At 38.4% G+C, this 15,120-nt stretch overlaps 1 protein-coding gene across 3 annotated transcripts in view; it reads left to right on the top strand.

Moving 5' to 3' along the window:
• Window positions 1–6,861, top strand: part of ston2 (stonin 2) — a 33,710-nt gene extending 26,849 nt beyond the window's left edge. For all 3 annotated transcript variants that reach the window (XM_081393905.1, XM_081393906.1, XM_081393907.1), the window contains 2 exons: window positions 1,216–1,418; window positions 5,031–6,861. In XM_081393905.1, coding sequence (XP_081250031.1) covers window positions 1,216–1,418; window positions 5,031–5,108 — 281 coding nt within the window. In that variant the 3' untranslated portion in view covers window positions 5,109–6,861. The remainder of the gene's footprint in view (window positions 1–1,215; window positions 1,419–5,030) is intronic.
• Window positions 6,862–15,120: the final 8,259 nt, after the last annotated feature.

The following is a 15,120-nucleotide window of genomic DNA, read 5'->3' as shown; positions in this document are numbered from 1 at the left end:
TTTCAGGTTAAAATGATCTTGTTCTCCTCTGTTACTCTTATGCAATATCAAAGCTGTGTTAGAGCTGTTTTGTTTTATCTAGCTACTGTATTTCATTAGATGGAGGTTAGATCAATCAGGTCAGTAAATGAACCAACAATTTTGTCACATTGTAATGATTTTTGCCATTGCTCTGTTCGAAAGATTATGAAATTATGCCAATATTTGAGAACGCTACTCTTATTTTAGTGTGTTTTTCTCTATTATCATGATGAGAATATTATTATAGATAGTAGATTAAGGATTTTTATGTTTTGATGCTGCTGAATAAATCCTCACAAACCCCCAAATCACAATGCTGCGGTAACAAGCCATGCCTCTAATGTAGTATTGACTCTGAAAGCAAGTGCAGTGGTGTAGAAATAATCTTTTTTCCTTTTTGTTGATTTTCTGTTGTCATAGCATTTGCATTGTGGCCAGTGCTGTTTTTTTTGTCTGACAATGGCCAGTGCTTTAGGCTTTTCAATAGTACATCAGCAGGGTACCCTCCCCCTGCATGAATCTGATTGGTTAGACAAAGCTCAAGCTGTCCTTATCTGTTAATTCACAGACTCACTGTCTGACATCCTTGAGCTCTACAATTCAGTGCAATGAGTTTTTGACTCTGTTCTCTGTAATGTTTCAAGGAAAAAAATTGACAATTGAAGAAAGTTAATTTACTCACCCTCATGTCCTTCCAAACCCATATGACATACATTTTTCAATAGACTATAAAATTAGATATTTTGAAGAATGTCTGTCAGGCTCCTTAAAGGACAAAAAACACTATACAAGTATCAGAAAATTAGTTCACATGACTCGTGAGCTATAGTCTTCTGAAGCCATACAATATCTTTACAAGAGCAATTTTAAAGGATATGTTTAGGTTTAAGTTTCACTGAATATTAGCATTTTTCTTTTGCATATTCAAACATGTGTCGCCATCAAGATGAACATAAACCAAAACTGTTTCTGGCCTCACTGACATCAAGTCTGGCACACCTGACATTTCTTGAGTTATCTTCAGTTCATTTTAGCAGAATCGAGTCCAGTTCTGTGCTAATGATAAATTATATATTACGCAGCTCAGGTCCTTCATCTAAAATGCCATGTACTGTAGTAATTTGCATTAATTAATGATTTGCTTTAATATTGCATACATTACATTAATATGGTTGTGGATGGTATTTTTTGTAGCACTGGGACATCCTCATACGTTCTTCTGTCGTCTGGAGCTGGGCTCAGATTGGGAGGTGCCTCCTAAATTTGAGTGCCTGGTAGAGGTTGAGTTTGACATGCCCTCTGCTTCTGCGTCCAAAGCCACCGTTCGCTCTCTGTCCGTGGGGGACAGAACTGACTTGAAGAAATGGATCACCTACAAATCACATTACTCCTATCAGGTATTGTGTGTGTGTGTGTTTGTGTGTGAGGAAAAGGTGGAGAAAGCTGTGCCACCTTTTACTTAAGTTGTCCTCTAGGCAAGGAGCAATGCGGTCAAACTAACAAAACTTTCCACACCTTAGGGGTACACTGTGCCACATTGAATCAGTATAAATATAATACGAATTTGCTGCACTTTTAAATAACATTTTTAACATAAAGTGATTTATTAATGCACAATCCAATGTCTTATTTTGCTCCAGATTACTCAGATTTTCATTAACCAGCCACAAAAAAGGTTAATATTTCGTTTTATTTATAATGTTGTGTATTAGTTATAGTATTTGTAATAGTATTAATATAAAAATCAGTGTAAAATGTAAAATATGTATTTTTATATATAATATAACTAGGTAGTTTTATATGATTGGTTCTTTCTAAATACTGTATACGGTCACATGACACGTTTTGCACGTTTGCTAGACTAAAGGTTGGCACATCTTACCCCACTCTCCACTAAATATGTGTTAGCACAGTGATTAAAACTATGTTTAAACCTTGTTAGATGTTATACACCTGTCCTCACCCTCAAAATCACACTTTAGGAAACCGGTAATTGAATCTGGTTATTTAGTGGTGATTTTCAAGCCCTTCGGGACGGGTCTGAGCTAAATGTCATGTACCCTTGTGACAAAGCCACTGAAAGACAAGTTGTCACGCTCAAGCAACCTGCTGTGTCAGCTGCCAGAGCTTGTTTTCCCTACTGCATTCCGAACATGTCATTAAGGTGGCTGGAGCTGTTTTCTACAAACATCTGTTCCTATTACTGTTCAGCAGCCACAGGGAGTGATTCATCACTGAGCAGAGGTGCGCAACAAACAGCGGGGCGGCAGGAACAAGATGTAAAACTCTGCCTGTAACCTCCGTATAGGAATGACAGCGAAACCTGCTGATGAAGCATCTTGCTGTATATGATAAATGCATCATAGCTGCATGGCAGGACAGTGGCAGAAGGTGTCTGAACCCCAGTGAGGTCAGTCATGGGCAGATTGAAATGGGATGAGCATGTGGAAGCAGGTGATGCCTGAGATTAGGTCGTTCCGTTTACACTAGGTCATTACTCCCAAATTCCTTGCCTTGTAATCGACTGCCTCCTTGTGGCAAGCATTTGCTACTACTCAACTACTCACTTGCACTTCAGGCATGAAAACTCCTCACCTTTCGGCGAAATTCGCCGTTTTAAAACCTAAAAGGGTCACCTACGTGATTTGTGCAGATCCGATGAGAAAATATTGAATGGGGGTGGGGGTGGGGTTGGGGGGGGGTCGAGGTCGAGGCCAGCATTTATCCCCTATAAAGTTACCATAAACTTCGCAGCTTTAAAAAACAATCATCATTCCTAATGCCGAAACATGACAGCCAATACGAGTCAGAGTAACGGGCAGAAATGTTTTCAAAGTCTTTTACACCGCGAGTCTGACAACTGGACACACTGCCGAACATAGAACCGCACGTCGGAAAGCAAGCCTGAGGTAAGTTAGCTTACAATGTTAACTGTCCTGTCAGATACAGACAGCGATGTTGCCAATGTCATTATTTTTACATTTTGACATAGAAGTGGGCGAGATAATATCGCGAGCGGGCGCGGGCGCCGTGAGCGCTGAGCGAGCAGGAAACAAGTAACAGTTAGTGCAGTGTTATTCATTGCGCGGCTCGCGAGCCTCAAGTGGCTCGCCAAGCTTTAAAGGTCCCGTTCTATGCCCCTTTTCACAAGATGTAAAATAAGTCTCTGATGTCCCCAGAGTGTGTATGTGAAGTTTGAGCTCAAAATACCCAACAGATCATTTTTTACAGCATGTTTAAATTGACATTTTTTGGGGCTCAGAAAAACGAGCCGTTTCAGTATGTCCCCTTTAAATGCAAATGAGGTGCTGCTGGACGACACAGGGGGCGGAGCTTCATGAGCTCGCGCTCAGTCTGTCAGGACAAATTCATCTCACGGAATGATGATAATATCAGAAACTCTCAGTAACGGCGTTCATTTCGAGTCGGACAATAATGCCTACAGAGTCAGATTGCTGTATAGAGATGAAACAGGTATGGTTTAGGAGTTTAATTACGGTTATTATAACGTATTTGTCATCTGCTTGTAGGCTATGTATCCATTATTTATTAATAATAGCCTACAAGTCTGCTGTCTGAATGATGATCAAACATGTACTGATGAGTTTAATAAAGTTTATTGTACATCACACAAAAGATGAAGCGTCAGTTTTACTTCAGAAAATCACCGTAAGAGCTGAGTAAACACAGTAGGCTAAGTTATAAGAAGTGTGCAAGTAACGTTAGCCAGTAGAGTTGAGGGAGCATTCCTGTGGGCGGAGGTTAGTCAAGAAACGGTTCTGGTGATGTCACTAATGCAGGATGTAGAGGGGTGTAGTCCAATCGAGCCGTTTTTTGTAGTCAACTTCTGTTAAATAAAATATCTCGCTTGGCATTGAACTTTGAGCTTTATAATTTTACAGATATTATTTATGCTCTAACAGCAACATTACACACTAACTAAAGTTTGAAACATGGAATCGCATGCAACGGGACCTTTAATTTGTGGCTCGCATGGCGGTAAATAATACGGTGATATGATAATGCATTCACTAGAGATATTTCATAAAAACATTAATAACAAGTAGGGCTTTAACATTACCCGTTAAAAACTCACAGTGTCAGCTCTATTACAAATAATTTCGATTGGATTGAAAGGGGTGGTTTATCGAGAGAACGTGAAAAAACTTGATCGATTGAAAACCGAAACTGAAAGGACGACGTATGACGAGCTGAACGAGCTGTTCTCGTGATGAATAAAGTGTCATATAAATGAGTATCCTTTCATTCTATAATTCTCCTTTCACTCAGCATCTGTGAAGTGAAGCAGGACAGTCCTTGTTTCAGATTATCATACAGACGACTGGTTTGGGGCATTTTTAATGCGTGATAAATAGTAGTAGTAAATAGTTTTTTTTCTCTGACACCCGATGAAATGAGTAGATCAGCGGCCCATTGGTTCTTTTCTTGATTAAGTTAGTATAGAAATTAGTACAAAACTAATTATGAAAGTTTCCTTTATTTTTCAGTGCATTTGTTTTACAATATATGGCTATTACTATCATGGGATTAATATTATAACTATTATTGTAGTAGTAATGTAGACAGACACTGTAACTAAAAGAGTTTTGAATTTTTCTTTGTTTAATTTGCACCAGATTGATGAATTTAACATTTAAAAAGCACAAAATTTTCTTACGGGGGAGCATGCCCCCGAACCCCCCTAGAGTGGCAGAGGTCCACTCATCACAGTGATCCAAAAATCCTGTGAGAAACACTGGTAGCCTAATACTATGTCAATGCAGCTTACATGTTTTTTGGGGGGGTGTTCATCACTGTGGAGTATAGTTCAATTCTATTAATAAATGACAAATTTGTACTAATTTCATCTGTTCGTGTTAACTGTCACGCGTTACTCACTCATTACATTTATTTGGGGGGGGGGGGGGGGGGGCTGGGTATGCCGCCTTCTCACCTTTTTTACCCCTGACCTGTTTTCATGCCTGGCACTTGCTTCTGTTGTCCTGTAGGTGGCAGTCGAGCAGAAGAATGAGAGCACAGTGGACAGTCCTCAAAACGAGAAGCCAGACGAGTGCACTCATCAGTGAGGAACCAGGAAGAGAGGGAGAGTCACAGGTTGCACTTGTTGAACGAGAGAAAGTTCTACCCTGACTAGTTTTCGTTTACATTTATTGCCCATTTGGGCAATATTTTGAAATTGAAACATATTCAGTAAGAATGATATGTAGAAAGGGAAAACACACCACAGACCCCTCGCAAAACACTACAGCATATTTCCAGATCTCCACATTTGTTGCATGTCTAAATATTTCAAGAATATGACTTACTATTGAAGCAAAGTACAGAGCTTTTATTTTACAGACATGAAAACATTGCTCTGCCCATATAAAGAATAACTCACAATCATCTCATTAAGTCCAATAATCATCTTTGCCTGAAACAATGCAGCTGCCATCTGTACTGCAGATATCACTGAGATTTTGTGTACATTTGTGTATATTTTGGCCTATGAACAGTCATTTTCTTGCTATTTAACTTTGTACAGAGAATAATGAGGGACTCGTTAACTAACACATTTCAGAACTGTTTTTAATTAAAGACAAACCCTCACTAATTTCTAGTTAAAAATAAATGTTTTTATAATGTAGTATACATGTATAATGTATAAACTAGTACACATGTACTAGTGATGCGAATTGTTTACCTTAGATTTGTGTTCATGAGTCTATTATAAGCACATTTTAATTCGTTTTCATGAAAATTTAGATTTGAATTCCATTTACAGGCTTTTTTTTTTTTTTTTTTTTTTTTTTTTATCAGCACAAATTCCAAATGAAAATATCATTCACGTTCAATTGATCTTCAATCTTGAATTAAAATTTCTTAAAGCAGAGTATTCCTATGAGGGGAAATAGATCGTATATGTCAAATACCATGTACTTTGCACATCTTGAGTTTAAATTAGTGTTTTTTTTTTTTTACTGAGTTTAACAATGACTTGGGTTCAAAATGACTAAAGGGGGCTTACATTTTGTGTTAAACTAGTGAAAACTGCTGTAATGATGTCTTTGATTTTTTTTTTTCTGTGTGCTTTGAACAATTTTTCTTCACAATTCTTTTCAGGTGTACTGCATCATTTAACTAATGGTTGTTGACATTATACTGATAAATAATAAGTGCTTAAATATATTTAAGATAACACTTCCCAAATAATATTTGTGCATTATTTCATTTCATGTTGTTTTGGTTTCGGGAATCGCAGTTGCTTTGATAGTTCCCTGTGCACAAACCTAATGATTAAAAAAATTATATAATGTATGTTTTAATCATAATTAAAATGAATATGATTTAAGATAGCTCTGTTTTGTCCTCTAACACAGAGGAAATCACTCGACTGAGAGGTAACACTTTCCAATAAGGTTTCATTAGTTAACAAATTGAGTTAACATGATGAACAAAGAATGAACAATACTTTTACAGCATTTATTAATCTTAGATAATGTTAATTTCAACATTTACCAATACATTATTAAAATCCAAAATTGTATCAGTTAATGCACTGTAAACTAACATGAACAAACAATGAACAACTGCATTTTTAACAAATGAGACCTTATTGTAAAGTGTTATCGAAATACATTTTTTTTTTTTTTCAAGGATTGATTGTTGTTGTTTCTGGGTTGGTTTTCTTTGTTAATGTTTTAAAAATGTATGCTTTACTAATTGATGTAGTATGGATAGATTTATTGTCTTCATAACTGTAATTCCACTAACATCAATCATTCAATCAGGCACCTTTATCTCTCAACTGGACGGCATGCATACAATAAAGTATGTTGTAAAAAAAAAAAGTTACTTGCTGTTTTCCCTCATCTGTCTTATATTTTGATGTTGTGGATGGTATTCCTCTATTCTATATGCTTTTTGTCTTAAGTTTGAAATGAAAACATTTGCCATTTGATCACAATATAATGCATGATTTTCGATCACCAGACATGCTCATTAACCTTTTAGCAAAATGTATGAACTACAAAACAGGCTGCAAGTCAGAAGAGCAGAAACATTCACAATTCTCACATTTGTACTTGGATGCTTTATCACTTAACAAAATACTGTCAAGTGCTTCACCAGAGTTGCTCTACCTTTGATTCAGAGGTCTTTGACAATCAGTCTATAGCCTACATGACAACACACACACGCACACACTTAACAAATTCTGATAATCCGATATGCTCAGTGATGTAGAGGTGCCTGGAGAAATGGGTGGTGCCCCCCGAGAAAATGAGATTTTCCTCATCGCGACATGCATTTTAAGGTGAATTTGAAAGACGTGGCGCTGAGCTGCGCGTCCGGTGTGCGACCCCCTTCAAGACCGTGTTCAAAATCCTGCCGCGCAACAGAGCGCCATTTACATAATTCTATATTAAATTTACATTTATGTGTCTCAAATCGTAGTTAATGTATATACGGACTTCACCCTGTGCTGTAATATAGCCTACATTTAGTTTTATATTTATTTACAGTCAGAAATCAGAAAATTGCTGATGTTATCGGATTTTCAGGTGAGAGTTGTCCTAGACGTGACGCGGCGCTGAGCTGCGCGTCCGGTGTGCGACCCCCTCGACGCACAAACAGCGCAAGCGGCTCGTGACAGAACGGAGACCGACTGAATGACACTTTAATTTAAGTAGAAAATCTCAAATTAAGATTGCGGAACTCCAGTTTACTTGTCTGTGTTTACAGATCATCCGCGCTTCTCCAGGGGCCGGTTGCACCAGCTGTGCGTAAGTTACAACTTAGCCTAGTTTTGAAGTTAATGGACACTAAGTTACGACTTACGCACTTCTAAATATTTTTGCGTTGCACCATTAAACTTAGTTGAAGCGTAACTCTACCTATAAACTAAATATTTACGGCAGCCTCCGATCAGGAGTACCGGTTTGAATACAAGACAGATTGAACTGCATCAATAAGCTCTTCTTTTACCTGACAGACTTCAATTATTTAGACATATGATAATGCTGATATTTACACTCGCTTAAACTTTAAGAGAGAGAACATTATGTAAAAAGAGTACCTTAGCAGTAGTAACTAGTAGTTACTCTAGCCTCTATTCTGGACTTAACGTTCCAATTTAAGAAAGAACTTATACGAAGGCTGGTGCAACCCTACCCAGCACATGGTTGCCAGATACTATTGAAAAGACCGGGTAGAAAACGTGCTCTTTTAACAGAAAAGCTCTGACTGGGGTTACATTATTGAAATCTGCCAACCTAAGCATGAACGCTACCAGTAGCACCTCACTGCAGTACACGAGATCCAGGGGGCGGAGTTGGATCCAGATTTAAGGGGTGGAGATTGGTAAGTTTAGGGGTGGGTTTAGGGATCAGGGGGTGGAGATGGGTAGATTAAAGGTATAGCGGAGGATTTTTTACTTCCGGGTGGATCACCTATACTATTGGTCCTCCTAATTGTCAATCATTCTGGTGAATCAATCAAACTTTTCAAAAAGTGGAGAGGGCGGGTCTTATCTAAAATTCGGAAAGATCCTCTGCTATACCTTTAAGGTATATGTAAGGTGGGAGGAGTTGGATCTGGATCCAACTCCTCCCCCTGGATTTCGTGTTCTGCAGTGAGGACCATCTCAACGCTCGTAAAAACAGTCTGTAATGTGTTGTGTCCTCCTTTATTCGACAAAAAATAAGTAGTTTTGGTCAAGTTTTTATTTTTTTTAAACACATTTCTCGTCTTTTTTTTGGTCAACGATATTGATATAGTCACAGTTATCGTTTAATGACGTGGGTATGTCGTCTCTCATCGTCTTGTCTTAGTCAGGGGAAAAAATGTAATCAACGTACATTTTTCGTCATAGTTTTTGTTAACGAGATTAACACTGGTAACAATAAAATATTGTATTTTTATTTTTTTGACAAAATTTGAGACCCCCTTCAAATTTAGCTTTTGAGGCTTTCAGGGGGTCTCATGGTTTTTGGTTCTTTTGCTGTTGTAGGCTAGGCTCTAAAGACCTTTGAAATAACCGAAATCATTTGGCGAAGTGATTTGGAACTGTGATGCGGTCAAGACCTGGAACTACTTTACCCATGCATTTCCCTGAAAATAATTGCACACCTTAGAACGTTCGTCAACCAATCAGAATCAAGCATTCAACAGCCCTGTAGTATAAGTAAGGGTTAATGCCCGACGAGGTGTCCATTGTCAGGTATTAATGGACGACGGCGAGGCGTGAACCGTCCGATGCGCAGCGGAGGTATTGTCATCAATACCTTACAATGGACACCTCGAAGGGCATTAACCCGCTTATACCATGGTCACTTGCCAAATAACACATTTTTAAAACATTAGTTTATATTTTAATTAATTTTACAATCGAAATCTAAAGTTTTTACAAACAATAACTTACGCCTGACGGTTTATTTAGCAACCGGAGATATTTATAGTCCGCTCAATTTATAGTCCGTATAGATACTTTGACTGCCTGTTGCTATGGTTACTCACAGCTGATGTAGCCAGCGCATTTATTTATTAATTTCGAACGGTAAACAGTCAGTTTCTCCAAAACTCCTTTACTAGGTGTCCTCTATCACTTTTTAATGGACACCCTGCAGCCAATCAGAATCGAGTATTCACCCAGACCATGGTATAAGGAGAAATATCATGAACCTGTTCTTTCTCACATTTGTCTATAACCTGAGTCTAAAATGCGAAGACAGTATTACCCCCTCAAATCATCTAGTCAACATTTCATGCGTTTCCATAGTTACCATCTTGAAAATTGAAATGCAGCAAAAGTGAAGGAAAGGTACACTCGAGACTAAACCTGCAATTTTATTGTATTTCCATACACTGGAGATACAGAGAAAATCCTGGATAGGACTGGGCATTTTGAGCCTGATATTTTGGAAATGTAATAGCTTTGACCTAGAGTGAAATTGGAACTTTTTTATTTTGTACAGCAGCAATTTCCCAGTGCTTGTCTAGTGACACTAGGTGAAGGAGATATTGATCTAGCAGAGGTTTCTCTACTGCAGGGACAGCGCCTGTGAGGATTCTCAAATTCTTAATAATTCATTCTCTTGCACATGCATAAATGTGATAGGGTGAGACTTCTTCAAGAGATGCAGTTGAACTATGAAGTCATTTGAATTCAATATCTCCAAACCTCACAAGGACTGTTTTATACGTTCATTGTTAGAATTTTTCAATATTTATTTTCAATTTATTCCACAGCTAAAGTAGTGTAAATTTCTCTTTTTGCAATAGAGAAAAAGTACAATGATTTATGCTTCTACAGTATATCCAATTTTCAATAGATAAATTGATAGATAGACCATAGGCAAATACAGTATAGATATGGGTAGATATAAATTGTATAGAAAGACAGATACTGTATAGATAGATAGGTAGATAATGTATTAATAGATGGATGGATAGATATAGATATTGAATATAAAGCGAAACATTGTATACAAACAGGTAGATACTAGATACTGGATGGATGGTTGGATGCATAGATACTGTATAGAAAGAGATACTGTATAGATAGATAGGTAGATAGATACTGTATAGATATAGATACAGTATATGGATAGATAAGTAGATACTGTGTAGATAGAGAAACTATATAGATAGATGGATAGATGGATACTTTATAAATACTATAAAGATATAGATGGATACTGTATAAATACTATAGGTAGATATATACTGTATAGAGATACTAAATAGATAGATAGGTAGATAGATACTGTGCATAAAGAGAGATGCTGAATGGATGGATGGATACAAAGGCTTTCAAACATGACACGAGTTAGCTATGATGTATCGTGTAGTCTGACATGAAAGACAGTTTATATTTTTTAGGCAAACTTTGACCGGAGTTAAATTGAACAATATCTAGCGACAATTGTAAAGCTCCGAGACAACAGTGTCCTTAGTATGCTTTAGTTGTGTCGAGAACTCTTACCCAGCAGAGGGAGCCAACAACAATATAAAAAAGAAGAGAGAACAACAGCTGCTGCACCTTAGTCCTCCACAGAGATGCTTTTCTTGGCCTACATTTTATAAGTGTTTTATATTCATCTGCACTATGTCATCAAGATATAATGTTGCCATAAGTGCAATAATGTCCTCGCTAACTGAACTTCTCCGTTTTTACCGTTATAGGAGATGGAAAACTGAATAGATCCAAAACCACCTTGATGTTTTTCTGGAAATTTTTCAAATTGTCAGTTCATGCCACATTTACGTCAAAACATGTGATGAATCCACATTATTGATTTCTTCTGGATGGGTTAGTGTTCTGTTGACGTGGATGGTCAACCAACCAAGATGGTTGGCACGACCGTCTGGCCCACAAAGCCGAGGGCACTGTAGCGGATCTTAGCGTGTTCAGATGTCCTATGAAGCCGTCTGCGTGTTTGTTTATCAGTCTTTTCATTTGTCAATTTGCTTTCTGTCTGGGAACAGAAGAAGGTCAGGGAAGACTGCCAAACCTCCAAAATGACCCTGTTTACCAATAAAGTGGCAGAGCAAATTCTGGATCACAGATCAAAGATTACTGTGATCCTGGCAGCATCACGGTCTGCGCACGATGTCTAGTGTACCTCCGTCAATTTAACATGAAAATTCGGTTATCATTTATTCATTCTCATGTTGTTACAAACCCGTCTCAGCACGAAAGGAAACTTTTTTTATATAATTTACTAATGCTTTCCATGCCATAACAATGAATGGGAGAAGCACATTAGCACCATAAAATATTGTAAAAGTAGTTTATACTACTATATTCCAAGCCTACTAAAGCCATACCTTGAAGTTGTTATTCAATGAAAATCCAGTGCGCTCTTAACTAATGATTTGTGAATGAATCATTCAGATCAGTTTTGTGAACTGAACTGTTGTAACTGAATATTGACTTAAAATTTTGTTTCTCTTACAGAGCTCTTCAGAAGACTTGTACTACGGTACTTTTATGGGGCTTTTTTGTGTCATTTTGGATATGAGTCATGTGGATTTGGATGACGGGAAAGTGAAATAATGACAGAATTCTCATTTTTGAGTAAAATATTTATTTAAACCCCCATAAATGTTCAGAGACATCCTTGGTTTTCACAGGGAGTTAATCTGAAGGAGCCCCTGAAGGCATTTTTAATACCATGACAGATCTCGACAACACGAGGAAGCAGTCAGCCTTTCTGAAAGACAAGAAAAACAGGATTGTTCAAATATCAATCCTCTTATGGGTCTTTTAATCTGGCCTGTGACCCACACCGTCTTCGCCACTTAAACGCATATGTACGCCCTCCCATCATCCCACCCGCTGGTTACTCCCCATTTTTGGACTGCACAGAGGTACGTACTATTATACGTATGTCAACTAAGTTAGACATGCACACATCATTTATTCAGGCCAACTCCATTGTGGTTTATTTCTCTCGTGTGTGTGGCCAGAACAGACGGCCAAGACGATCCGTCAAACACATCGTCCATTGTATGCAGCCGCATATGCAGAGTTTGTCTCTGAAAAGCGTCATGGTCGAAATCTACCGAGCATTGCCCTAAATCTGTAACCTTTACTCGTCTCTATGATCATGTTCACAAAGTGCGTTGCTTCGTGTTCTTCCAATGTAAATATCATGTTGGACCGTTCCAAAGGAATGGAGAGCCTGTTGATTTTGGCCCTGTGTCTGTGCGGCTCTGTGCTTGTTGTGATAGCTCTGATGCCATAAGAATTTTACAATGGCTCTGCTGTTTGTCTTTGCTGCTCTGTCACCTTAAAGCTGATGACCTCGCAATGGCCAGATAGACTGCTTCAATCCAGAAAAGCCTGTGCATTTGATGGTTGGCCGCAGAGTAGGCTCTTGCTTTCCTAGAGAATGTAATTGTCTCCTCAGAATGGACAGGCCTTATTCGCTGCTGTTAAGCTCAATAGTTCACATTGTAGAACAGTTGCTTTTGTAGAAAGGTCACTGTGGCGCTCACTCACTCTCGCCAGACACTACAGCCTGACAAAAGCTTCTTTGATTGAGTTTTAGTGGTGAGCTAGGTAATCTAAGAAGCTTCAGACCCTTTCTGAAGAGGTCAGGGTTTATCTTCTTTCGTGGAAGATCAAGAAAGAAAAATATTCTATTTGAATCTATTTTGCGGCTTAAGAAGGCATTGATGAGCCGTACAGTCTCTTTCTAAGTTGGAAACTCTGATATATAAGAGATGTATGAGAATTTACTCTGAATTTACTTTGTTTGGATTGAGATAATGACACAGATGTAGGTATACGTTTTGTTGCTAAGAGGTTACTAGGATGTTAGTGGTTAATAGGGCATTTATGATGGTTGCTAGAGGTTACTGATCGAAGTGAACTTTTTTAAATTGGGACAAAATATGTCTGAAATATAACTAAAAATATATATATAACTTTATTAAAAAACAGTACTACATACACTGCCTGGTAAAAAAACAACAACAACAAAAAAAAGTCACTATTCAAAGGCAAATGCTTAAGAGTCAATGATTGTATCATAATTGCAGTGATTATTATCTTATCTTATGATAGTTTCTATCATGTTATATGTTTGGCAACAGTTCTTCTAACTCTAATGGATGGAGTGTGTAGCTTTTCATTTCTTAAACAACCATGAAGGAAGACCCAGCATGGCCATATTCCAGGATGACAATGTCAAGATTCATCAGGCTCAAACTGGGAAAGAATGGTAGGGAGGGAGAATCATTTTCACACATGAATCGGCACCTCTGAATCCAGACCTTAAATTCATTGAAAGTCCTTGGGATGTGCTGGAGTAGACTTTCCAGGGTGCTTGACTCTTGCATTGTCAATACAAGATCCTGACCAAAAATTGGTTCACCTCTTGATGGAAATAAATGTTGTGATGTTATTGCCATCGAGAGGTGCGTTACTTTTTTGGTCAAGATCTTGTATTGACACTACACTCTATAAAGTCTCCTCCAGCACTTCCCAAAGACTTATATGCACTCATTGGCCACTTTATTAGGTACACCTTGTTGGTACTGGCCTTTAGAACTGTCTTAGTTCTTTGTGGCACAGATTCAACAAGGTGCTGGAAACATTCATCAGAGATTTTGGTCCATATTGACATGATAGCATCACGCAGTTGCTGCAGATTTGTCGGCTGCACATCCATGATGAGAATCTCCAGTTCCACCACATCCCGAAGCTGCTCTATTGAATTGAGATCTGATGACTGTGGAGGCCATTTGAGTTTAGTGAACACATTGTCATGCTCAAGAAACCAGTTTGAGATGATTTGAGCTTCGTGACATGGTGTGTTATACTGCTGGCAGCAGCCATAAGAAGATGGTTACACAAGGGTCATAAAAGGATGGACATGATCAACAACAATATGGCCAATGCTCAATTAGTAATGGGCCCAATGTGTGCCAAGAAAAAATCCCCTGCAGCATCACACGCTAGCACCAGCATGAACAATTGAAACAAGGCAGGATTAATCCATGCTTTCATGTTGTTTACGTCAAATTCTAACCCTATACCATCTGAATGTCCCAGCAGAATTTGAGATTCATCAGACCAGGCATCTTCTATTGTCCAAATTTGGTGAGCCTGTGCGAATTGTAGCCTCATTTTCCTGTTCTTATCTGACAGGAGTGGCACCCGGTGTGGTCTTCAGCTGCTGTAGCCCATCTGCTTCAAGGTTTGACGTATTATGTGATAAGAGATGCTCTTCTGCAGACCTTGGTCGTAATAAGTGGTTATTTGAGTTACTGTTGCCTTTCTATCAGCTCGAACCAGTCTGGCCATTCTCCTCTAAACTCTGGCATCAACAAGGCATTTTCGCCCACAGAATTGCCGCTCACTAGATATTTTCTCTTTTTTGGAACATTATCTGTAAACCCTAGAGATGGTTGTGCATGGAAATCCCAGAAGATCAGCTGTGTGTGTGTGTGTGTGTGTCTATCTCTTCCTCTTGGCCTCCCTGTGCGCATATAATAAACCACATATCTTTTCTTTAGCAGACTCACCCTTCTCTCTGAGTTCTGCTGAACCTGTTGCACCTTGGTTCCCCATGGCTGTGCTGACAGCCT

Source organism: Scardinius erythrophthalmus (assembly GCF_964197995.2).
Source record: "Scardinius erythrophthalmus genome assembly, chromosome: 19".
Lineage (NCBI taxonomy): Eukaryota > Metazoa > Chordata > Actinopteri > Cypriniformes > Leuciscidae > Scardinius > Scardinius erythrophthalmus.
The sequence above is the reverse complement of the archived record's forward strand: the minus strand, read 5'-3'. Positions and strand labels throughout refer to the sequence as shown.